The sequence below is a fragment of the Chelon labrosus genome, assembly GCF_963514085.1.
Source record: "Chelon labrosus genome assembly, chromosome: 23".
NCBI lineage: Eukaryota > Metazoa > Chordata > Actinopteri > Mugiliformes > Mugilidae > Chelon > Chelon labrosus.
Window position 1 is genome coordinate 15,404,474 of NC_140356.1, and position 25,902 is coordinate 15,430,375.

Sequence of the window (25,902 nt, forward strand, 5' to 3'; positions counted from 1 at the left end):
TGTCATTACAGTGATTTATTATAATGAACCATGAAAATAGCCAACCAGTGCAGTGTCTGTGAGTCTCTCCCCTCCACACAAACATACACTCACACACACAAATAATAAAAAAAAAAAGACAAAGTTGAAGAGTCGAGAGAGGGGAAGGAAAAAAATAAAATAAAAATAAAAATAATGCTACAGTCACAGAAACATTCAGCTTTGCCAAGAAGAGCGTTCATATTTACAACCATATTTCAAAATGGGATGGGAGCGAATTGTACAAGCATAGAAAAAGAAAAGAAGCGAATATTTACAACCTGTTCCTGGTGAAAGCTGGAGTAACCACCTATACATTAAATTACACTTTCTACAAATAACCATTGATATTCAAAAATAAACCGCTAAACGTCCTACCTGTGGCCGAGACCCCTCTGCCTACCTCAGGAGGCTACACGCACTCGTAATCTCACTCACACTTGGCTTCTCTAAGCAGCCATTGCAACACACACACACACATGTACGCACACAAACACACACACGAGTGCAGCCTGCTGCGGCAGTGAGGCAGGATCCCAGAAATGGGTCTTTTCTGAATCTGCAGCGGTGAGCAGATATTTGTTGTTAGACAGAGGAATAAAAAAAATAATTGTGTTTTTTTCTCTATACAAAAAGCTTTTCTCTTTGCTATAATGAGCCACTAGAATAAAACAAATAAATGGTGTAGAGAGCCGAACGACAGACGAGAGAGAAGAGGAAGTAAAAAGGAATAACTGACAAGAGGAGGAGGAGGAGGAGGAAGAGGAAGGGGTTATAGGCTGGAATGTCCATTGATAAACAAAGTGCGGGGCCTTACAACGGGAGTCCAAACAAGACACAGAACAGAGCTTTCCTCTCCGTAACAGGAAGGATAATATAAAAACAAATGGAGGCCAGAGAGAGGGCTATGAGCACCGGGGGGGATCGTCCATCTTCATTTTTATACAGTTTATCTTGAAGATTATTTTAATGTCCTTTTTTCTAAAATTTTCTGTCCTTGTTTTTTTTAAAAAGTACCCTTTAATCCCACAATCAGCTGTTTTTCCACTGGCCATGTGTTCAGGTACATAGAAAACATATCTACAGCTTATGATACAAGCCCCTCTCAGGCTGAGTTCTTAGGGGCCGCCGGGTGCCAACGGCAGGGGAAGGGCAGTCAGTGCCACCCCGTGCTCAGGTACCCCGAGCTGTGGAAGGGGGTCGAGGACGCAGGAGCTCCACGAGTCCCAGAAGGCATCTGGGAGGCAGTGGCCTGGGCCTGGCCTTGTTGAGTCTGTTGGGGAGGAGGAGGGGGAGGTGGAGGCAGTCCAGTCTGCTGAATGGGTGGGGGGTACGTGGATGGGGGTACTGAAGGGTTCGGGGCAGCACCTGGGTGCATCAACGTCGGCTGAAACCCCCCTAAGTTCTGAAAGTGGTGGGGCTGCATTTGTGGGTTGGAAGAAGGGGCGGGGGGAGGCGGAGGAGGAGGTGGTGGAGGGGTTAGGGATAGTAGGGGGCCGCCAGAGGGAGGCTGCTGCTGCTGCTGTTGGGAGGTCTGTCCCTGTGGGGGAGGAGGAGGAGGAGGGGCAGTGGTCAGCAAGAGCTGATGCTGCTGGATGGGAGAAGGCTGCAGGTTGACGTGCAGCAGCGTGGGACCAGGTATCGGGTGTGGAGGCGGAGGAGGAGGCGGCGGTGGTGCAGCTGAAGTCTGATAGTGCACACTGTGGGGAAGAGTCTGCATCAGGGACTGCGAACCTGGAGGATAGGGCGGTGTAACGGCAGGTTTAAACCCAGCGAAAGGTCCAGCAGGTGAGGGGCTCTGGCTGGGAAAGTAGCCAGTGGAGGCCGGCGGTGCTGGTGGAGGAGGAGGAGGTGGTGGTGGAGCGCTCTGTGTGTTGTACTGGGGAAAAGGAGCAGGGCCGGTCTGCGCCTGGGACTGCGGTTGGTTTTGCGGCTGGGCAGAGAACAGCGCTCTCTGGCTGCGGTAGGGCGAGCCCTGAGGCTGTGGTTTGGGCGAATGGAGGAGGGAGGATCCAGGGTAGTGGACGGGAGAGGAGGGTAACGGAGATGGGTGCAGCTTTGTCGGGGTCAGAGGGGCCGGCTTAGGTCCTGCAGGCTTGCTCGGTGGCTGACTCGTCGGATTTGGTGTCCGAGGCTGGGCATCGTTGTCTTCCTCCTTCGCTGTCCGACTGGAAGGCTGGGCAAGAGGTCCAGGAGAGCAGGGCTGTAGAGGAGGACAATGTTACCTCTTGCACTTATGTAGACTAAATAATCACCATAAAACTTCCACAAAACATTATGAGGGTACTTACTGTGTGGGTTGGGGTCTTTTGAAGACTCGGAGATGCACACTCCCTCAGGGCAGGTGTATCTCCACCTTCCGTCTCACCATCTAAAACAAAACAACAATATTAGACACAAGTAGAAATATGTGAAAATGCTCCTTTTATCAGTATCAGTCATCACCGTCACCTGTGTCTTTGTCTTTGCTGAGCAGCAGAGCTCTGTGATAGCTGCGTTCTCGTGCCTGCTCTACAGACGTCGACGATGTCCTGAAGAAAAAAAAACATGAGCAGGAATGAATTAGAAAATCTTTAAACAGTAAACACTACTTAACGCTAGCTATAAATGAACAACCTTGAGAGCACATACCACTGTCCCTCTCCTCCTTCCTTCTCTCCGGCGGCGTCAGCCTCCTCACTCGTCTGGGGCTCTTTTACAGCGGTGGTGGGGGCGGTGGTGGTGGTGGGGGCGGGGGCGGTGGTGGCGGCGTTGCAGACAGGCGTGGGAGCAGGAGGTAGAGGAGGCTCGCTGGTGGTCTCCACAGCGACGGGGAAGGCGTCCACTGTCAGAGGTGGCACGGTGGAAACGGGAGAGCTGCACTCGGTCTTGGAGCCGCTGCGACGAGCTTCCCGCTGACGCTTACGATACTCTAGCAGGGAAACCTGGAGGATGCAGAGCCACAGTGTTATTTAGTTATGAAGAGAAAACAAGTCTCATATTAAAGCAGTAGAGGGCAGTATATACACAGTTCTTCTCTAAAGATCATCTAATGCACAACATTTAGAGGATGGAAAAGAATAAAGACATATTTTAGCTTTCTTTTCTAACCGTATCATTGTTTTAGTTGCTAAAGTTCTTCATTCTCTTATATAAAACGGACGGAGGTAAATAGCAGCTAAAATTACAAAAAAAATTTATTTGGACTTCTGTAACGTCACCTTTTTCTTCTGTGGGGGGTTCTGTGCCGACCCCCCTCCCTCGCCAGCGATGTCTCCGTTCAATGAGCGCGAGAAGCCGAGTGAATTTCCCTCGTCCGAGCAGGGGTAAAAGAGCTGCCCCTGGCCTTCGCTGAAGGGCGGGGGTTGAGAGACGACCAAAGGCCCCGCCGCTGCCGTCGGCACTGCTGCTGCTGCTGCAGCACCAGCTGCAGCCTCGGGCCTGAAGGGAGCGACCAGAGGCTCCAGCGTATGAGAGGGGGTGAGGTCCCTTAAGTTTGAGTTGACTGGAGAGAAGTTCAGGCCAGCTGGTCCAGTCGGGCCTCTTTCTGGGCTTTTTATCCAGCCGGGATAAGAGGAAGCACACGTGTCCGCAGATGAGGAGGCGTCACTAGTTCCTTCTACGACCCCGCCATCCGTCCTGTCCTCCCCACTGTCCGCTGAGTCGGCAGCTGGAGGCTGTGGACTCTCCGGAACTGACACCTTGACTTCTGCCGGGAGTCCATCTGTACTTGGAGCCCTGATACAGGGAGAGGAGACCAACGAAGGAGGACGATCGGCCTAGAAATGAAGGAAGGGGTCAATGTCAGGTGTACACTGTGATGAGTCAAAACATTATGACCACTACGCCCTAAACAAGTCAATATCAAAACCTTTATGTAGTCCAAATAAATTCAGATATACAGTGATTATCTCACCTCTTGCACACAAGGTTTCCGGCTGATCTCCGGTGAGCTCTCCATTGAAGATTCACTCTGTGAAACCAAAAACACACATAATCAGTTCTTTTTCTCTTGAACACAAACATGTAACTTTCATGTTTTTTTTTCCAGTGAGACAACCGTACCTCCTGAGGAGCAATAAGTGTCTGCGTTGGGGTACTGGGTGGGGGCTCTGTACTCGGCTCCTCTGTTCGGGGACGTGGTGGGGTAGCCAGTAAGATGGGTGTAGCGGGTGCCTCCGATTGGTCGGCCCTGGTGGGCGTGGCACACGGCGAACCGTAGGGCGTTGAGCTCTCAGACATACAAGCGTCTAACGGACTCAAGCGTCGCTTTTTCAAGGGAGTGGGTAACTCTGAAAAAAACAAACAGTGCGTGCTTTAAGCGGAAGCTATCAAGAGTCTTAAATGTTGTTTCAAATGCGTCTGGATAGTTTACCACGGCGCAGGTAACACAAAAACATACCTGGTAGCGAGCACATGCCATTATAGGGTAGAGGGCTGTCAGAGTCACCATTAACGGAGGGGCTGAGGGGACCCTCACCGGGCATGAGAAGGCTCGGTCGTCTGGCTGGGCTGGTGGAGCCCTCCTCCTCGAGAGCCTGCTTCAACCATCGCTGGAAAAGAAAATACAAATTCAGAAACTCCCCGATTGATGCACAGTTTCCTTTTATGAACAAATAATAACGGATAGAATGAATTCCAAAGTGGTGTAAACTGTACCTTCTTGCAGGAGCCAGTGGTCGGCGGCGTTTCCGGCAGTTCTCGAGAACGCCGCCTCCCCGTGGGGACTCCGGGCGTGGTGGGGCTGCGGTTTGCCAGGAATGGGGACGAGAAGCGGACATAGTGTTTGGGCGTGCTGTAGACCTGCGGGGAGCAGGCCATGCCCGGTAGGGCGTTGAGCTGTGTGGCAAGTACTTCAGGGTCACTGCTTATTCTCAGTGGCCTCTCTGGGGCTGGTTCTGGTGTTCGTACACCTCCACGGTCCTGCTGTTTCTCTCCAACCCACTCACTCACAAAGTGCTGTTAAAGAAACAACATGAAGTTATTATTGAGAGTCTAAAGGGTTTCTAATATGTTAAATGTTTTGATCATTTGGCTAAACTGATTAAAAGACATGCAATAAAGCTGAACCTTTTTAGTTTTGAAGTTCTTGCTCCCTGTGCGGGGCCTATCAGGAGCAGGAGAGCTGCTGTGTGGGGGGCTGTCGTCTGGTGCTTGCGAAGTGACGGCCTCCGGCTCCGGAGCGGTGGGCATCTCTCCTTCGGGGGCATCGTTGGTCAGAGGCTCCAAAGACTCAGCCGGGGAGGAAGGGGGCAAGTCCGAACAGGTGCTGATGGTGCGAGCTCGTCTGCGCTGCTGGCCAATATGAGTGCGGTTCCTCGAAAAGCTTTTCCTGTTCCTCGAGCTTTTGACCTTGGCTGGCTTCAGTCCTGGCTCCTCCTTTGGCTCCAGAAGCGGCTAAAGAAAAAGACACGTTAAAACATTTCAATACCTAGGATTCCTAAAAGCTAAATGTTTTCTCATACGACATTTTTTTATTTTTTTTAAAACCAGTGTAGTTTACGATGGGTACAGGAAGTATTATTGTCAACAGGCAAACTGTGCTCACCTGCATGACAGCTGGAGAATCTGCCATCTCTGGCGTGGCTGGAGGTTCCTCCTTAATGTCACTGCGGCCTCCAACCTCCGACTTCACGCTACCTATTCTCTCCAGGGCCTGCTCCCTTCGTTTCTCTCTCTTCTCCATTCGAGCAAACGCTTGCAGGATGGCCTCCATCTTCCTCTCCTCTCTCGTCTGTAGAGGGTTATTGGGAGAAAGAGAGGGCACAAGCCTTAGTCCGTGGAGCAATACTCCCCCCACAGAACCCCTAGAGGCAGCAGTGCAACAGGTTAATGTGTGCTACACAGCGAAAGCCATTCTAAATGGGTGCAGAGTGGCGAATGCAGACACAAGTGGAGAGAATGATCCCCTTGCTTTCACAATAAAAGCAACATAAAGGAGAGATAGGGGCGACAGGAGAGATTGTGTCAAGTGCCTAAAACACCAATTTAGCCTAATGTGTTCCTGTATGCTTATCTGTGCCATAAATATCCCCACGCCATGGCTACCTCCACCAAAAAACAAAGGCCAACGACATTAGTCATTTCACCCCACTGAAAACAGATTCATACCACAAAAAAAACATACTGAGACAACAACATGTATTTCTGCATAGGTCAGGCTGAAGATTGGTGTCTGTAAAGACAGGACAGTTAGTACGCTCAGTCACCACTAGGAGGTTTTGGTGGCGGGTAGGCTGGTAGATGGGTGGGGTTGGCTATGTATGGATCACGTTTACCTCCTTGAGTTTCAGTCCCCTCCAGCTTGAAGCCGCCCCGACAGGGAGATGGGACTGCTCCGCTGGGTTGGCCTGAATGTTCAATAAAAACACAGCCCAGTTTAGAAGAGACATGTCCCCCCTAAACAAGGCTTTACAAACACTGGACATGTCTGGATTAAAGACTATCTAACCTCACGCTGGTTAAAACTGTTTGTCAGGCACTGTAGCTGTTGGGCAGATTGGACCCTAAACTCTTAAGACACAGGACTACACGGCATCTTCAGGAATACATAATGACGCCTGAATGTGAAGCAACAAAACTGCCAAGAGCAACTGATTTCTCTAACATCTAAAAGGCCCATTCGTTAATCCAAAAAATGGCGGTGCTAGGTCACAGTGGGGGCAACTTTGGCCACATGCGAACATCCACAAATCTAAGAACAAATACTCAATATGCATGTGCTGCTGCAGCCTACGTCTACAAAACAACCTGTCGTGATTTTACATGAGATGACATAGGCTGGCACTGTTTCCTAAGGAGCATTTATGGGGAAAAAACATTTTGATAAAGTAACGTACGTACATGCATGCACACAGAAACTAAAACAAAACGAATTGTGGACGTCTGTGGAGCTTCCTCCGGTGAGATTTCAAAACTAATAATAAAAAAGAGCAGCACAGATGGATGACATGAGCCGAGGCCTCTGCTTTTTTTCTCCGACGGAGATCGAGACAAACATTTTCTAGCACAATTCGGCATGCGACAAAGTTGTTATTGCTCCGTCTAAAGGAGCATTAGGTTAGAACGGTTAGGATGTATTCTGAAGAGGCTGATCTTCTTTGGGCCAAAGCACTTCTTTTTTTTTTTTTTAGGAGTTGCCATCAACATGCTTGAGTTTGTAAAACACAATGCAACTTTCTTGACTGGTCTACCTACCCAACTTCATCGTCCCAACAGGAGGGTTGGTCTTGAGGCCATGTAAGACACAGACTAAACCAAAATCTAACCTAAGTGACCGAACGGTGACGTAGAAGAATGAAATCCAAAAAAGTCTGGATTCCTTATCAACCAACAGGAGCTTTAGCAAGAGCTGCAGTGATGTGCTAACACACGTCAATGTTATCTCCGCTGCACCTTGTTGCAGGCATGGATTTACAACATCCCGACGTACTACGCTGCGTGATTGTCAGTGTGTGAACGCTCCAGCATCAGAACCCTCTCTCCGGAGCCACTTTCCCCCATACAAGGCAGCCTATTGGATCCCCCTAAACTCAATAAGGCCCTGGCAACAAGACTCGACCCTCTGCAGCCCCTCCTCTCTGCCCCCCACTCCATCTATCTCTCTCTCTCTCTCTCTGGCCGATTAAAAGAGCTGTATGTTAGCCAAAGACGAGTCAGCAGTTTACACCCTGGGTCCGCCGTGTGAAATGAAGCTGACTGCGGGGTAATTTCCAGAGAGTGCATGTGGTATGTGCGTTTCACCCCACCTCTCAGGGACATTTGGCAGAGGGTGGTGGAGCGGAGTCCATGATGGGCCATTTCAAACTCACGGCTGTGATGGAGGAGAGAGGGGATCGCTACTCAAACTATAATGCACACTGGGGGGGATAGTTTCAGATTATGTACAGAGACAATATGCCGGTTTTGCTCCCACTGGGGGGTAGGTGGTGACGCTAACCAGCATGTGGCACTGTGAAGCCTATGATCGTATTGTGGAGACAAAAAGGAAACAAATGAGGGAAATAAATGCAATGACACACAAGCACGAAGCTCATATCAGAGGAGAGGGAAGTCAAAGCTGAAGGAGGACGGGGAAAACAAAGAAATAATAAGACGATAATAGGACGCTGACAGTGGTGGGAGTACTAGCAGGAGATGAGTGATGAAGAGGAGGCTAGTTTGGTGGAAGGAAGTTAGAGGACAGCTGCGTCTATCCAAGCCCTTAGCAGACAAATAGTTAAGTCCACACCCAGAGCAACAGGGGACAGTTTTATTTTTGCTCTTTGTGCATGGCAAAAAAAAAAGAAAAAAGAAAAAAGCTGTAGCCCCTAGCTTGGCACACTTACCATCTTCCTCCTCCTCTCTGCAATCTGCTCCTCTGACTCCATCTCTACTTCATTGCTAACGGAGGATTTGTCTTCTAGATCCTCAAATAACTCAGGGTCCTGTAAGAGGAGGGGAGAGCGGGGTACGGCGCTTTATCATTGGCTGATCATTCAGTCTGGCTACAGACTAGAGGGAGACAGGTAAGAGTGGAGGAGAGGGGAGGTGAGGGAAGAGGAGGGGGGGGGGGGAGAGATCTTCGAAGATACGAGGCGGGGGAGTAACGTGATCTTTGGTGGTCAGTCTGTGCACAAAACGCACCTGCTGAGAACTTCTGTTTGGTTTCAAATATCACCCTCTTATAGAATGAATGTTGTAGCAGCTGACGTATTGTGTTGTGATCACAGGGTTGGAATAATCACGTCCTTTCCTTCGTCTCACCTTTGTTGCTAACAGTCGTGACAACTCTGCAAACCATTTTTGCATTTCTGTACGTCGAAACCGGTCTTTCCAAATGCAACCTAGGCTGTGTGACACTTTCTGAATGGCCGAGCACAAAAGCAAAATTTCTCAGAATTCAACCTGCCGAATGAAGCTAATTTATGATTTGGCTCGGTCATGACACGTTAAAATGAGATTTCTGTTCTTGTGCAGTAAAATCTGAACGATGTCGACGAAATGATTAGTTAGGAGGGACAAATGTGGACGCATAAAAGGGATGATGGGGGGGAAAAAGAGGGAACTAAACAGGATGTAAAGTGACAAAAGAGTGGCTAACAATGGAGAACACATGCACAGACAATTTCACAAAGATAAAATAAAATGACATGCATGGAGGGTGAATGTATTTCAACAGAAAGCCTAATCACGGGTGTAATCTTACCTGGTTGTTTGAGATGGAGAGGCGCAGAGGAGACAGTTTCCTCTGCTTGCCGTCGCCTATGCTCTTGCCCTTCCCCTCGCCGTCCAAACCCATGTTCTGGTTCTGGCCCTGGTCCTCCCGAGCCAGCTCCTTGTCCTTGCGGCTCCCCCTGCGCCGGCCCACGGAAGCCAGGTTCTCCGTGGGCTCTAGGTTGTGCTTGAGCACCGGGCACTCCTGGTTCCCCTTCACACAGGCACAGTCCACTTTGTATTTACTGCAAATATCCAAAGAAGACGGAGAGGGGGAAAAAAAACAAAACGTGAAATGACGTTGCCTTGCTACTATGATTCTGCGATCAACTTGCAGAGTTTACTCCTTAAAACTCACCAGCTGCCATAGTCAAAATCAAAACCAATCGTGATCTCTGTGCCCTTTGTGATAGGCCTCAGTGAGTAGATGTATAAATGCAACATGCCGTCTTCAATGACATGCCGCACCTGAGGGAGGTTTAACAAAGTATTAGTGATGGTTTATAACATAAGGAGATGTGTTCAGCTAAAAAAATGGGCAAGCTATCGATATTTTGCGTAGGCATACTTCAGAGTTGGGGGTGCAGGAACGGCGGATGAACCGCGCTTCGTTGCCGAAGCTGCGAGCGTCGACACACATCTCCAATCCGTCAAATTTTGAATAAAATAACACAAAAGGGTACGGCCTGAAAGAGAAAGCAACGAGGTCAAAACATGCAGGAAATCAAAAAGCCTATTCTTCTTGCCATCTTAACTCTTAATTTATATGAACTGTATTAAGAAAAAGCAATAGTATTGATTCCAAGAAGAAATCCTGACCTCTTGAAGAAGTAGCCGTTGGCCTCAAACTGCTGTCGAAGCATGAACTTTCCCCTGTACTCAATGATGAGGGAGTCTGGGGCCAAGTCTCGCACCGCTTTGAGGATCTTCTTGTTTTTCTGAACTTGACTCTGGAAGTCAGAAAAAGCCTGACATAAGCAAACATTGACAGGGAGTGATTAAATTAGAACAAAAAAAACAGGAAAGCTACGGCTATAGACTTTTGGTGAAAGACTTAAAAGAGACGTGTTTGACGGTGCACGGGTTTATACCTCCACAGGAGGTTTAAAAGATGCTGGGTGCGTGTTGTATGCCAGGCTCTTGCCGTCGCCTTGCTCTTTCACACGCAACAAGACCTGGACGTCCTCGCTGTACTGATTGCTGCTGGCCTCCTCGTAACGCTCCATCCACGTCTTGATCTTACTCTCCCACAGGGACGAGTGCTCCGCTGGCTCCTGCTCTGGAGCTGCACCCTGAGAAAAAAACAAAAAACAAACAGCAGATTTGTTACTGAAGGCTTAAACATAACTAATTATGAGCAGCGTTCTGATGTTGCTTCATTGGGTTTACCTTTACTCTAGAGGACTTTCTGGACCCCTCTCTAAAGGCCTGCCAGAGAAGAAAATAAATAGAAATGTATTAACGTTAACAGACATTTAAACATATTTTTCTTATAAAACCAACGAGTCAAGTCAAGTTTACCTTCTTAGCTCGGGCAGAAGATGCTGGAGGCTCCTTATCGCCGCTCTTTTTCCGCTTTTTATCAGCCTGCTTATTGCCGAGGCGCCCAGTAGTCAGGGCGATGGAGGTGGGCGTGTGTTGGAAGGTGGAGTAGAGCTCTAACGGAACCTCATCTCCACTCTCTGTAGCACTGGTGTCCCCATCTGGATAAAACAAGGAAGTTATTAAGAGCAAATAAACTGCCACATTACAAATAATGGAGGATAAGGCATGTTATAGCACAATTTAAACATGAGATGTGCTACTACTCGTCCAGCAGGTGTCAGTATGTTCCCGGCTCGGGCTGAATACAACGTGGCTGGCCTGCAGGGGGGAGGAGGCTGCACCCTCTCAACAGCCTACAACCTGCTCTGTTCACTGATAAGCTGGCCATTTACTGCAGCGAGGAAGCCAGTAAAAGCAGAACTGAAACGTCTATCTGTGGGCTCCCAAATAATCTTCTGTCGCCTCAGAACGAAAATCTCAAAATGAAAACCCGCCTGGCATCAACACGCTGAAACTTTTAAAGATGAAACTGTGGGCCTGTAGATGCATCTGCGCTTACCAGATAAACACTCTCTTTTCTTGGTCTGCAGCAGGATGGCCCTCTCTCTATCCAGGTGTCGTGGTTGGCAGCGTTCACACAGGTAAGTCTCAGGAATGTTCTGCCTGTCGATGCCCATGCAGTCTATGTGCTGCCAGGCACTGTGAAAGCCAACGAGACAAGATAGTTGATACACTTTTCACTCACTGTTTAAAAGTTGTTAATGACAGATTAGGGCAGCAGCCAAGTCAAATAACAGAACAAGCAATGACAGCCTGACGATAAAGGCTAGAATCAACACCAGCCACGGCTTGTGAATACATGCGCCTTCCAGGATCTTACCTGCACTTGTCACAACAGATCATGTAGCCATCGTCGTGGGTGAAGCCACATATGCAGCGGGTGATGTCGGCCCCGTAGCTGCCGTCCTCTGAGGTGCTGAGCGTGGTGCCCCTGGATGCCTCGTCCTGGCCCCCTGGAACAAACAGCCCCCCCTCTCCTTGTCGGATCAACATGGAGGGTGGAGGGGAGGCCGGCGGCGTAGGTGGGGGCCGCGCCCCATAGTTATGGTCCTGATGGAAAGACGGAAGACATATACAGGTCAGTTTCTGAAACAATCTGGCCAAATCCACTGTGCATTATACTTTATATAAGTTGCGTATAATTAACCTTTTATTTTTTAAAGCAAAAACACCAAAATGTCTTAGTTACAGCTTCTCAAATAAACTTTAAGATGTCGGCGGCATCAAACTGACTGTTTATTTCACAATTTTCAGATTTTTGTAGGTAAATCAAATAAATAATTGAGTTCTATAATAATTAAGTTAGTTCAGCGCCTCCACAGTATATCTTATTTGAGCCTAAATGTGAACACGTCTCAATGAATAAAAAGAAAGGGAGCGTTTCTTGATACAGAACACCAACACCATCCCCCTGGGATGCTTCCACTGGTCCATTATCTTGTCATACAGGTGATACTGGCTTGTGCTAAGCTAACGTTAGCTGCTTTTTTAAGCTGTGGTTTTGCAAGTGTACGAGACCTGGCACTGGAATCCTGTGCACGCTTTGCTGCAGGGACCGATTTGTCGTGCTGCTACTTTTATGCAAACAGGTTTTTTTTTGCAAACTTTTCAACGTTTCCTCGTCACTGATGAAGTAAAATCCATAGTTTTCTTCAGCGTGATTTGGCTGCTGTGAGATGCTGCTGCTGCATTTACTTAAGGTAAGTCTGGCATTTTTATCGTTGCATTTAAATTCTGGCTTGCGTTCAGTTAAACACCCAGCCCTACCTTGAAGTATGCAGGTTATTAGCGTGTCGAGCGTGTGTACTCACAGCGTAAGGCAGGCCAATGTAACTGTGGGAATGGTGAGAACTGCTGCTGTATATCTGGTGCGGGTAGCTGGACTTTTCCACCACCACAGGGCTGGCCTCCACCGATTCTGGTCTGTGGGGCAGCGACACAAACAAACAAAAAAAAAAACAAATGTTACTGAACGCTGAAAAACACAGATAACAAGGTTACAGCATTGTTCTCCTGCAACAAGCCCGAGGATGTCTGAGCGTGATTAGCGAGGATGTAGGGTGACACAGAGATATAGTGGGAAGTGAAGGAGCATAGATGCATGCTGCTTGGGGCAAAAGATGGCCGCTGCAAATCCGGCAACACAGGGCCAGGTGTCAAATCACCGGTAGCTGGACAAACAACAGAAACAAATGTGATATTTTTATCTCTGAACCTACATCTACAAGCACCAGACACACTTGCTGCCTCCTTTTAAAGCTCATTCATGCCAAACCAGTAGATCCACTTTCCCCAGTGCAGTTGAGGAGTGAGCCTGTTTGTCCGTTTGAGACCAACCTACCCTTATTATGACATGATTTAACTATTCTTCAGTTGCTAAAAGGGGGTGGATCTAGAGATAGAAGGAAGTGGAACTGGTAAAACAGATGACACGAGACAAGAGGGTCCGGTGTAAAGGAGGAAGAAAATGGAAGAGAGGGAAATATGAGGAGTGACAGCGTGACAAACGAGAAGCGTTTGAGTTTTAAAGTGAGTGTCTGAGGCACGGCGTGGCAGCTACTCGTGTGCGACTGTTTTCACTACAAAACGGCTCCAAGGTCAGAGGTATTGTGATACTCGTGAGCGTGTTTCTTTCACAAAAAAAACAACAACAAAAACAACGCTGAGGACAAAAGCCAGCAGGCTCCCTCAGTAAAATACAAGGAAATAAAAGTTGGACTCTCTGTCGCGTACACAGATTAGTACAAAAGACGATTCAGCACTCTGATCAGGCCACGCACACCTCGGCGAGGCTGTGATTCGATCACTGGCATATTCTGAAGCTCACACTCAGGAGAGAAGTTCACCGAAAAGAGCCAGTCAGCAAGAAGAGATAAAAAAAAAGATGAATTATAAAGCACAAGCGATATTCTAGATAAAAGATAAAAAGCCTTTTCACCACGCGTCCTGCCATCTCATTCATTCCTTCCGCTTGTAAAAACCAGCCCCCTTTTGAATTGAAGTCCCAAGGTAAGTTGGCGATACAGTACCTGCGTGAGCCGTTCTCAGCCCTATTGCTCTGCTTGCATGCCGAAAGAGCACTGTGCAACACTTCCTGTGTGTATTGCCGCTCAACTATTCACTGTCAAAGTGAAAACGTAAGTGCATGCATGAGGTTCGGAGGCGGATCCAGGGCAAGGGGTGTGTGGGTGTGTGTGTGTGTGTGTGTGCGTGCGTGTTAACTGCCACACAGATTAATTTGTCTGAATGTTTAGGTGGGTAGAAAGAGTTAGGAGTCTTAGTGTGCAGTAGGCTCTGTAACTTTTAATGATTAACCAGATCAAAGTCTACGTTTTATTGTACCACAAGGATTTTACATCTGGTCATGGTATGCATCATTCACTGACTAACTAAGGGGATTTTTTATTTTTTTATATATATATATATATACACACACAAGCTATTCAAAAATGGGTTTGCAGGCTTTCAGTCTGACAAATCGCAGAGAGAGACGGAAAGGACACGCTACTCACAAACACTGACGGTCCGAGGCAGACACAGGGCAAACAAGTGAGCCAGCCTGTTCAGTGGGAAGGAAGGAAGCGTGTTTGAATACATGTGTGCATAGCTGAAGGGTTTGTATCATTCACATCTCCACTCCCGTGAGGTGGAAGGGAGGGACTAGCAAGACGGCACACACACGAGCGGGAATGTTTCCGACATTCTGTCCGTCCAATGTGCACCAACACAAACAGTTGCCGCCTGCGTTGTGATAGTAAAAGAAGATAAGGTGGAGTTTAACTTGATGCGGGAGCAGCGTGTTCTATAATTTATAGCGCACAGATGGTATGAGTATTTAATGAAAAGGCCAGACATCGTTTAGAATACAAACAAAAAGAGGACGAGTGGACGTGGGGAATAGAGAGATCAACGGGCAGGAGGAAAAAGAGCAGCCATGAGCAGCCAGAGGCAACGCCTTCGCCCCTAAAGAGCTCCCACTCGCTGCCATGGCAACGCTACGTGTTCTGTTAGCGTGTGCGCGCACGCTTCGCTCCCGAGTGTGTCACCGTGGACACACACACACACACACACTGCATTAGCCAACAGCTGGTCACGCTGCTGCAGACTTCAGGGGGGGGGGAACGTGGAAAAGGACGTGACGCTGTTTCTCTGGTGAGTATCCAGCCCCGCTGTTCCCGACTCAGCTGGCACAGTCACAATTCTCCACGGAGAGCTGTGAGTGTACGTACGTGTCCGGCTACCGTCCCTCTGGTCCGGAGGGGGACCTGCCCAGCAGCAGGTGGAAGCCCTCTTTTAAAGCTTGTCATCTGCTTTTGAATAAAATCTGCAGAAGGCAATCGGACAACAAGAGCGCAGACGGACAAAGAACAAGTGTGAGAGTCAAGGCGAGGGGGCTTACTCCTGCCCCCAGTGGCAGCAGAGCTCCGTGGAGGAGAGGAGGGGGCAGGGGGGACGCAGTGGGACCGTTTAAGACGCCATATCTGTGTGAAGACCACCTGTCACTCAGGCCAGTGGCCATGGCAACAAGCCCTGCGCAGTGCAGAGTGGAAAGGAGGGGAGCGAGGGGCAGACGCCATGGCAACACAAGCTGTCACGGCAACAGCTCTGATGGAGGCGAAAGGGGAGGGCTCTCCCGCCGTTAAAGAGACAGGAGCCCCTCCACGAGCAGATGACGTGTGTTGTTCTTTTAGTCATACGCGAACCTCTTGCTTCATTTATTTGACCAGAAAAAGCCACGGCAATGTCCTTGACAAGACTATGGGAAGCGGAGAGGAGGAGGGGGGGGCGATAGGAAGCTTGTTGCCATGGCTACATGCACCATTTCTGCTTCGCCGACTGAATGCGGCGCACACATGTGCAAACATCAAGCCGCGGCGTTAGACGAGGACCACGGAAAATCGTGTTTTCGGTGCTTCTGTGCGCTTCACGGTGTCAAGTTTTATAAAACACAAGGGCGGGACACACGTCAGTCTATATTCTGGGACTGCAGCCAGCATCTCATGGGCAGATGTAGTTAATAGTTCTGTGGATGTGGACACGTCGTGGGGGGAATGGTTGAGTGCAAGTCCATTAGAGCAGACAGGGGCGAGAGGGGGCTCTGCTTCCTGCAAATTCCTTTCCCATTAACGGTAACTTTGTAAACACAGCAGAGGAGATCCGTCTGGAGAGACAGAACTGAATGACGGAGCTGCTTTAGTCATTATAGACAGCACGTTGAGGGATATTACAAGGAAACGGCAGGGGAAAATCACAGTATATGTAATAAAGGTGTTGAGTGTATACGAAGATGACGCCAAAGAGTGGCGCGAGAGAGAGAGAGAGAGGGAGAAAAGACCAAAGGTAGTGTCAGAAATGTGAGTTGGAGGAAAGGGCGTACTGTGGGGGCACAAACGGTGTGAACAGCGGAGGCCTGGTGTTACTCACTCTGAGCCCGCAGCCATGTCCAGGTATGAGGTGTCTGCTGTGTCCACCCCTACTGGGATGACTATGCTCATGACGTTCTCTGCTGATCAGTTCTTGTCCTACTGAGTCCAGAGAAAGGGAGTCCAAAACACTGAGGCATGCCAGCCACAGCAGTCATTGCAGACATCTAAGTGCATCCACAAGGCCTGAAATAAAACAGTGTGAGAGAAAGGCAGACGAAAAAAAGAGAGGGGACAAAGAAAGTTGTGTTAGCACTGTGTAGAAAAACACAATTTACAAGAGATCAGCATGAAAACCCGAAATTACAAATCATAGTGAAAACAGGGTATTTCCAGCACATGTAAACGCATGATTCATACTTTCAGATCAAGAGCAGTCTTTGTCAGGGAAGTGTTTAGCAGGAATTCCCCCCCCGACAAAGCTACTAAGCTGAGGTTATTGACTGATGAAAAGCGAGAGCGTGCGATATTGTAAGGTGAAGCCTGAGCCGCCGCTGCCGCTGCTGCTGCTGCTGCTGTGAACTGCGCTAAAGCGACCTCTACACACAATCTGCGAGGAATGCACAAGGCTGCACTGTAAGAAAACTCCCACAAAGGGGAGCAAGAGAACACGCAGCAGCAGCAGCAGCCGGCCGCCATGAAAGGAGGGAGGAAAACGCAACACAGAGGCCATTTTTTCCCCCCCTTTCGACTGAAGAGGACTGCTCTATTCTCAGCGCTCGCACACAATAAAAAAGGCACACAACCGCATATGCACGTCCACGCATTTTATTGATTGGAAAGTTTTTATTATCGCTCCCGTTAGCATCTTTGCGCATGAAAAGAGCTGCTGTGAAGATTAAGTCATCAATAATTGACTACTTGAGGTGTGAGGCGATGTATACACTGTCCCGTTGGTCCCCAAAGTAGGCGGCCGGTTGGAGTAATAAATTATCGACTTGAAATATTACGAATGGGAATATTAAGCTGTATGTATCTGATGCGGATCCAGACGGCGGCATGTGTGTCAGTGTGGCTGCCCCTGATACAGAGAGCTCTGTTGATAAGCGGGATTAGTGGGAGGGGACAGATGCTGAGACAAAATAGGCTGGAGGTCACACCTCCGCCTGCTTCGTGCACACTGGGGCCAAACAAAGGCTCAGACCACGGGCTCGGGGTTGTAGATTTGAGAAGGGGGGTTACGAAGCCATGTTTTGAGTGTGGGCATACTGCACACGCTTAGCGGTAAGAGGTAAAACACACACACACTCACAATAAAAACTTGCCCCTGCATGTGTTTTGGGTTCTGTGAGAATGTGTCTGTGCATGCCTTCGCGTCTGCACACATGTAACCTCATTCTCTCCGTCTCTCTCTCTCTCCAGGAAAGCTGTATTTCAAGACCAGGTTAGCTGTCAACCCTGACTGCTCCTGTCAAGGAAACTCATAGCTCTTGGTGAGGAACAAAAAACAAACAAAAAATAAACTGTGGGAGACTTTTTAAGCTCAAACCGCCGTGAGAGTCATTTCAGGTACTACTAATTTGCCCAAAATGCTTTACTTGAGCCAGCAGGACTGGTGAGAGCCTCGCAGACGTGACAGCTGTCAGCTCCAGGCCTAATTAATAGGAGGAAGAAGACCCCTGTGAGTCTGCGTGTCAGCCAGGGCTACTGATGGGATCACCTTCCAGATTCTCCTGTGATTCTGCGTCGAGAGACCGGGTTAAACAGTGTGGCTTTATCACAGGCCAGAGCCATTTAGCCATTTCATGATGGAAGCTGATGTAACCAGAACTCTCTTTCAACAAGGATAGGGCAGTTTGCCAAAAACACTGAAATGACAGACCCCCCCACCCCCCCCTCCTCCTTTGTATTATCTGAGAGGCCCAGTATGTTGCAGCACTGGTAAAATAGCCTCCCTCCGAAGCAGCCCGTTTGTACCCTTGTCCACCATGTTTGTCTCAACTCCGTCCAGTGAATCCTGCTGTCACTGCTAAGGAATGCACGCATATTACAACCCCCTCCACTTGGACAAACACGCAGATAACCCCCCTTGCCCCCGTCCGTTCAAACATTCCTCTATAAGGAGGCTCTAAGATCGGCTCGCAAACGTATGTGCGCCACCGCGGCCGCCGCCAGACGGGAGTCAAGACGAGACAAAAGTCGGGCGGAATAAAAGAAAAACAAGTACAGTACAGCAGCATTCCTGACTAAATCTGAGCTTCGCTGTGACTGCCTCTGCTCCTCCTACTTCCTCTAGGAGAGCTGTCCGTCACCCTGGAGGAGAAACGCAGCCAAAGAAAGAGGAGAAAAAAAAACACCCCCCCTCCTTCCTGCGCCCAGCCACCCCACCCAGGCGGATTTCTCTCCCTCCTCTGTGCACTTCCTAAATAAACCTGAGACAGTAACGCAGAGCCGAGGGGAAGGGGAGTGTCGCAGGCACAGTTCCTAATTACAAGAAGGCCAGGAGAGACCATTTAAAGCCACCTTTGGCTAAATCCACTGCTGTTATGGAAACACATGAGAGGAGCGAGGGGGTGGTGGTGGTGGTGGGGGGGAAACAGGGGGAGAAACATGCACAAGGGGAGGGTGAGTAGAGGCGAGACTCGAGCGTGTAAAAGAAATATTCCAAATGTGACGGATAGTAAAAAGAAACCGCAAGATGGAAGTGGGTTTTCTGGGCGTCTGACTTCTCTTAGCGCGGTTCACCTTTCATTTGCTCGCTGAGTAGATTTCCATGCGCTATAGGGAGCTTCAGAAATCACCACAGCAGCCCCCTTCGTTTGAGAGGGCAGTGGGGTGGGGGAGGTGTACGCGGGGAACCGTCTGACAGTGATGCTACACAGCCTAGACCTGGGTGGACTCTGGGTGGCGGAGTGGAGCACATAGCGTAACCCAGTCTCTCCTTTCTCCTCCTTCCCCTCCCTCCCTCCCACCCTCCCTCTCTCAGCGAGGGGACACAGTCACGTCATTGTGTGTGGGGAATAGCTATCCTTTTAAGACAGCACTGCACTGAAGTCGGCGAGGGAAAACCCATACCATCACATTCAAATTACGCCGCCACAGACAACAAGCTTCCCTCTCTCGTTTAGTTTATTACTCCCGCTCTGTGCGTAACAGCATTTTCATTCTTGTTTTCGCAGCCAAGTCTCGGCACAGATTATGTTTTTCGATAAGTGGGAGGAGCAAGAAAAAAAAATAAGGGATCCCGGCTGAACCCCCTCCCTTCCTCCTTCCCTCCTTCCTCGCCAAACTGATGCGACTTCACGCCCGTCGTCCTCACAGCCCGGACGCAGTGACTCAGCTCAGATTAAAACAAAATGCAGTCACATATACAGGAAGCATGACCCAGATGGAATGCAGGCCTGGCCCTCTTTTTTTCACAGTACCCGCCGTGGGACACACTGCATCTGCCTTGTCCTTCATAAATCATGTGCCCACGGCTGCCAGCGCTCCCTCTGCACTCAAAGCACTGGAGGTGAAGTCATACATCAATACAGCGGGGGGGGGATATAGCGTCCACACAAGCAATTTTTGCGGCCGCTATAGGATACGTGTGGTTGCAGATCAATGCCACATCAGACTGTAAAGACCCGTCTTTGCGTAACTGTGGGAGAACGAGGAGCTACTAATGCTGCCGTGTTCACGTATCATAGCTAGCAAGCGGTGAAACGTGTAGGCTAACACACGGCAGGTTGATGGAAAAGGCAAATGTTACTCAATTCAAAGCAGGGATGGAACTATGTGTCACGTTTTCCTGCTTTAGGACTTTTTTTTTTTTTTACAGTGACACAAAAAAAACTCCAGTATCAAAATCATAACAACGTGCTCAGTTCATCCACTGAGGAAGTTGAGTGTGTTGAAGTCAGTAGGAACACGGTCTGGCAGCTAAGCTGGGGCAGCCCTCCTGTAGTCTGAGTAATGCCTGCTCAGGAGAACCCCCGGGGCACAATCTCTCCATCTCCCTCTCGCTTATGCTTACAGAATCACAACCAGGGCTATATATGGTCAAGAGAGAGCTACTTTAAAAGCTTGAATATTAGACTGGTGTACGTTGACGCCAAAACAATCTCCTTGCCGCATCTTCCATCGTTGTCACTTATGAGGTACGACGTGTAGGATGTGAGCTATTGAGTGATTAAGAGACTGACAAGCAGGCACATGTGCAGCTGATGCCTTATTACAGCATTTGGAGAATGCACTACACAGCTGACTAAAATGTGAGCTATGTGTCCATGTGTGTGGGGAGAAAATTGGGAGTGGCTACTCGGTGTCTAAAGAGCAAAAAAAAAGAGCCACTCAGGTCCCATTACACCAGTGTTTGATGATCAATTTCACGCCTGGACCGCAGTGTCGTTACATCACCAACATCGATGCCCCATCCCCTCTTTATTCGGCATTCATCCTGCCTCATGCCACCATCCATGAATGCTATTGTGACACAGGAAAAGCAACAGGAAGGTTACGGGGTGCAGCCTCAGCAGCCTCGGTCCTAGAGCCACCTGTCGGGGAGGCAGCTTGCTAGTTTAAAGAGGGATCTGTTACGGCCCGGCTAGCAGCACAAAAACAGGTCACCTGAGCCCTGGCTTCTCATCCCAGCTGGGATCCCATGTGACTGCACCGGGCTCCCTGAGCCAGGCAGCTTTTGTCTCTGGGTCTCTCAGGGTCTCTGGGCACCACACATGCGAGATCGCTGGAGGCCAGGCAACGGCTACAAGGCCCACATGGCGAAGTGAGTATCTACACAGATAAAAAAAAAAAAAAAAACACTTCACCTACACAGAGGTGCCACTGTTTCGTGGAAGAGAGTTCATTGTGTGGAGGCGAGGATGAGCACAAACACATGAAGAGCTTTTTCATGTACAGGAAGAGTGTCAAAGAGAAAGCTGATGAGTCTGTGGCCTTCATCTGTCCTGTCAATATATCAATACAACAATAGGTCCTGTGCACTTGTCTCACTTCTTTATCGCCTCTCTCTCTATTGCTGAACAAATAAACCAGAACTCAGCGTTTGGCTTTCTGATCATATACAAACAGGAGTCTGTCTTGGGGTTAGGGTGAGAGGAAAGGTGTGTCATCTGAGACTGCCATGTCTCCCTGCTCGCCTGCCAGAGTGCTCCGTCCCTATGGCAGAGGGGGGGAGTGGCACCTCACCATCTCTGTTAACACGGCAAGCAAACAAACACACACTTTCTTCCTGCACAAGGCCACCGGGCGCACACGAGAGGTTATTTAACACTGCCAACGTTAACGTTATCATGCAGACGCCAGAAAATGGAAAAGAGTGTTTGAACGGAAAGGTCCGTGCTCCTTAACAAGGATGAACAAGATGACTTGGGACTTTGTCTATTATGTAGCAGAGGCTAATTAGGCACAACAGGGCCTTCCCGCTCATCTAGTAGTATTAAACCCTCCATAGAGAAGACCCTTTACTACTTACTATTATTCTTTATTAGACAACTGAAGTCCTTTCAAGTGCTTTGCGGCGTTTATAATATGAATACTGATATAGTGACTTAAGATTGACCTTATATCGTCTGCCTATTTCACACTGTATCGTTCCAGGGGTTTTATAGCATTATTCCAGCTTCTGCTTTCGTCAATCAAACACATTTGTCGGGTACATTTCATAGCCTAACACTGCCAAGTCTGCTCTGAGGCTGAAAGTGATACAACATTGTCACGTTTATGTTGTTTACAGTCTGGAACCAAACGTGAGCTTACTCTGAAACTCTCCGTTTATGCACCTAATGCCTCAACGTGCAACAGCAACTTTGAAAATGTTCTACTTTTCACGCAACTGACAGCAAAATTACCAAGGGTAAAAAAAAAAAAAGGGGGGGGGGGGGAACGCTTCTTGGCAAGAGTCGTGAACAAGCATTCGAGCCGAACCGTGTGCCAAAATTTTCCCCACAGGGTGAAGAAGAAGAAGAAGAAAGGACAGCTGTGCCACGGCCTTAAAACTCTACCGTAGAAGCCACCTTTAATACTCCTTCCGCCACGTTATCATCTCTAAGATGTTGCTATTCAATTAATATAAAGGTTTAAACTCATAAACGTCACGTCAAATGACCTTGCACTGCACCGAGGCTGGAGGAAAGACTGATGTTTGTTTTTATTTTCTTACAGTTGTAGGCTACTGTGCTATCTTGGGAATCATAAAATGTCAGATCAAAACACTGGCTGAGACATACGTATATTTTATGGCGTCTAACAAAACTCAAGTGCAAAAGCTGGGTCATCTCGAGAGACTTTCAACTGAATCAAGAAACGTTTTTGGCATATTTTTGGTTTTCAAATGCTCACCACAAGAAAGGTAATGTTTGGTATTTCTCTATCATAACTAACCTGGTATTTAAATAAATCACTGGCCGCGTTTCTATCACACACACACACAGAGGATAAACAGAAAACAGCGAAGAGGAAATGAAAGACACATGAGGAGTGCTTGATACTGTTTATGTTGAGCTGGTAGAGATTAGCGGCAGGTGACATGCAGCAAAAAAAGGATGCATTTAGAAGAAAAGCTGTGTTTGTGCACCTTGAGGAAATTTACTTAAAAAAAAAAATACACAGCAACATCCTCTTGCCGAGTCTAATTTTCTGTAGCACAAGTCGTGCCCTAACATTAAAACACAAGCAATAGCTTAAGCAGTGACGCATGTTACAGGGGGACTATGTAATTCGTTTTGGGAATACACACACACACACACACACACACACAGCAGCATCACTGGTTCTTACTATAACGAGCTTAAACGCAATGTGTTGCCGAGGTATGACCATGATTGTTTGACGTTATTATAAGCTGAAGTAAAATAAATAATAATACAAAAAAAAAATAAAAAAATCATGTGTTGTGTAGTTGCTTCTCAGTGAGTACGTCGGCGCTGCAGTCAGTCCTGCCGATAGGGGTGTGGAGGGTACAACGTTGCTATTATGTTACCAAAACACCCTGGTGCTGTCGCCATTTTCATAGCGCTTTTCTCAGGACGGCGAGACAATCGTCTGGCCGGGAGAGCCTCGCCATGGGAAGAAAAATCCCCAAGAATGCATTCAATCTCCTCTTTCACACACTCTACCCTAAGTATCACTCTGTCGGTACAGTTTCTGTGTTGTTACCATTGGGGTTTTTGGGGCCGAATTCGTCGAAAGCAAAGGCCAGTGAGCTAATCGGCTAGCAATTATGGGCCAAGCATTAGCTTCTCGAAACGTAACGTTAGCGGGCTACATGTAATGGCGCTCGGAGAAATGATACAATCTAAAACACAACTTATGTTAAATCCTCCTTTTTTTTTTTATATTTTTTTTTTTAGCTTCGATGGGCATAAAGGCAGCAACGTCTTGACACTGTGATACCGAGGATTTCCTGGTTTAAGGCCAAAAATAACCACGGAATGTGACAACCAGAGCTAACGGAAGCTAAAAGGGCATAATGCGCAGAGAGTTGCAAAGTTAGCAAAGGAAGCTAGCAGCGACGCGAAAGAAGCGGATTAATGCCTGGGCTCGTCACACAGACAGGAAAGACCCGACAACATCAGCAGCGTTGACAGAGAGAGAGAGGGAGAGGGAGAGGGAGATAACTGCTCGGGGCAAACCAAAGCCGATTGCACATTCATACGGTAATTTGTGTCAGGGGCCGGGTAAAACCAAATGCGACAGTGTGGCTAGGATTGTCAATCGAGAATGGAGTTACAAATTGTACGAGTGGGGCGAGATGCCCAAATGGAAACATCCCCTCCCCCACGCTTGCAGCATTTGAACCCAATACACCCTGAATCTAAATTAAGTGATCGCGAAATGTACTTCTAAGTCAGATTTGTGACAAAAGAGCAGCCGCCAGTTTCTCGTTTGACATTGGCCATATTCTCATCCTGTCATAACTGCGATTGTGTACAAAAGCCCAGGAGCCTATGATGAGATTACTGCGTAATATATAGCAGGGCATTTAAGCAATTTCAATTTACAGCTAATAGACTCAAAAACCCCTTAAATATGTAGCTGTTTACATGCATGTAAAAGAGTCGTTTGTTGGCTTTGACGGGTGACATTGTGTGAGATTTTAACCTGAACGGAAACAATGTCCCGTGCTCTGGATGTGAGAGATGAGAGAGCCACCACGACATGTTCCAAGTTTGTTACTAACACTTGAAATATACAAATTACAATCCTGAGTGACCGTGTTGCAAAACGTCGTGTTCAAATAACACCGAGGGAGACGTCCAAAAAGGAGAACACGCGCCTTTTACTGGCTACTATTATTATTATTATTATTAGGAAGACTTTAGCTGATGTACAAGTAATCAGTTAGAAATAAAAGCGGGTAGCATTGTATTAGGAGGTCACATTATTTACACAATAACGGAAGAAACTGTGCGCAATATGGCCCGCAGTGTCACTGTGTCAAACTAAACATCAAGTGACTCCCCCTCTAGCTCTACTTGTATTAAGTCAACGTGCAAAAAAAAAATATTAACATGTCTTATTTCCAAGAAGAAGTTCACTACTGATGTTAACTGTTGTTGTAGAAGACGTTACACGTTATGCTGTGGGACGGATTCGTGTAACTGCAGCGTTTTTGTCTCACGTTATACCCCAACGTTGGTGTGTAATTGCCGCTAACGTTGCTCCAACAAAGTGACAAACGTGTGTAATGTCCCCCTGCTACCTGTAAATAATAATAACTTCGCACGGCGTACCGTCTTTTGCCACACTTATCAACGAAAAGTCTTGACACAGACAAGCTAATTCGAGCTAGTAGCATGCGCTAGCTAGCAAGTGGTCTGTTGGCGTTTCGCTTGCCAACTTGACACTTATATTGGAAACTTACGTCATACAGTTAGCTGTTTCGAGGTTTTAAACTCCGTTTCTATCAAGGAATGGGACTTGGCACCTACATATCTTGATCTAACGGTGTTCTTCAACAAGCTAACATGCTAAACCCAGCTGATACTACAACTACGTTAGCCAGCATCAGCATGATGTGCCTAGCCAGCTAACTAAAGCCAACAATACCCTTCCAGGTCGGATTTGTGCTCACCTTATATCTAACTCTCAATGCAGTTTACTTACCGTTTTATGTCCACTCTGGAGGATCTGAATAGCGAATAAGGGGACCTGGGTAAGACCCCCGTCGCTTTCCACACAGCTTCCACAACCAAAACAATACTTCTGTCCACACACTGCGGATCCCTAGCCAAGGTTTAAAATATTTGTATTCAAACGTGTCCTCTAGAGAGTCCTTTCCTGTGAAAAAAACCGTGCCTCTTGTTTTGCTCGGGGACCCAAATATGGTCAGAAATCAATTCGAAACCGTTAAAACTGTGCCCTAGTCAACAGCGACTTTTAGAAATTAGATCCCCTCAAAACCAGTCTCTTTTCCCTTTGCAAAAATGGCGGCCCTGCCAGGACTGCCGAGACTCCGCCTCCCCCACGAGCCCCCCTCCCTCGCCATCGCGAAACCCGAGCTCCGCCTCCACATACTGCGGGGTTACACTCCCGGTTTCACAAGGGCTCCGTGACCGTGCTCCATGCGCGTCCACGACTGTGACTCCTTAACAAGTCTGCTATTTATGTCGGCAACGCTCTGGATTTATCGTGTGCTGCGCTATTTAGACAGGGCTCGTCAAATGAACAGTTAGTAGAAGGGGGAAAAATGCTAATCAAACTGGACGGCGGGTGAAAATATTATTTTTTCCTGATGTTT

General features: G+C 48.1%; 1 protein-coding gene across 5 annotated transcripts; it reads right to left on the reverse strand.

Annotated features, from left to right (window-relative positions):
* kmt2e (lysine (K)-specific methyltransferase 2E) lies at positions 1–25,580 on the reverse strand. Of its 5 annotated transcripts, XM_084573489.1 has the most exons (26): positions 25,269–25,580; positions 20,772–20,936; positions 16,222–16,406; positions 12,609–12,720; positions 11,618–11,847; positions 11,297–11,436; positions 10,714–10,895; positions 10,582–10,620; positions 10,284–10,484; positions 10,012–10,160; positions 9,761–9,878; positions 9,551–9,660; positions 9,185–9,437; positions 8,325–8,423; positions 6,276–6,347; positions 5,546–5,731; positions 5,068–5,394; positions 4,657–4,956; positions 4,400–4,550; positions 4,063–4,289; positions 3,914–3,970; positions 3,219–3,776; positions 2,650–2,942; positions 2,470–2,549; positions 2,310–2,389; positions 1–2,221 (listed from the first exon to the last, which is right to left on the reverse strand). In XM_084573489.1, the coding sequence occupies exons 3-26, from the start codon at positions 16,290–16,292 to the stop codon at positions 1,175–1,177; spliced, it is 5,082 nt and encodes a 1,693-aa protein (XP_084429615.1). In that variant the 5' UTR covers positions 16,293–16,406; positions 20,772–20,936; positions 25,269–25,580; the 3' UTR covers positions 1–1,174. The 5 variants fall into 5 exon arrangements, with proteins under 5 accessions (XP_084429615.1, XP_084429616.1, XP_084429614.1 ...); XM_084573490.1 differs by lacking the exon at positions 20,772–20,936 and having other exon boundaries at positions 10,012–10,142; XM_084573488.1 differs by lacking the exon at positions 20,772–20,936.
* Positions 25,581–25,902: the final 322 nt, after the last annotated feature.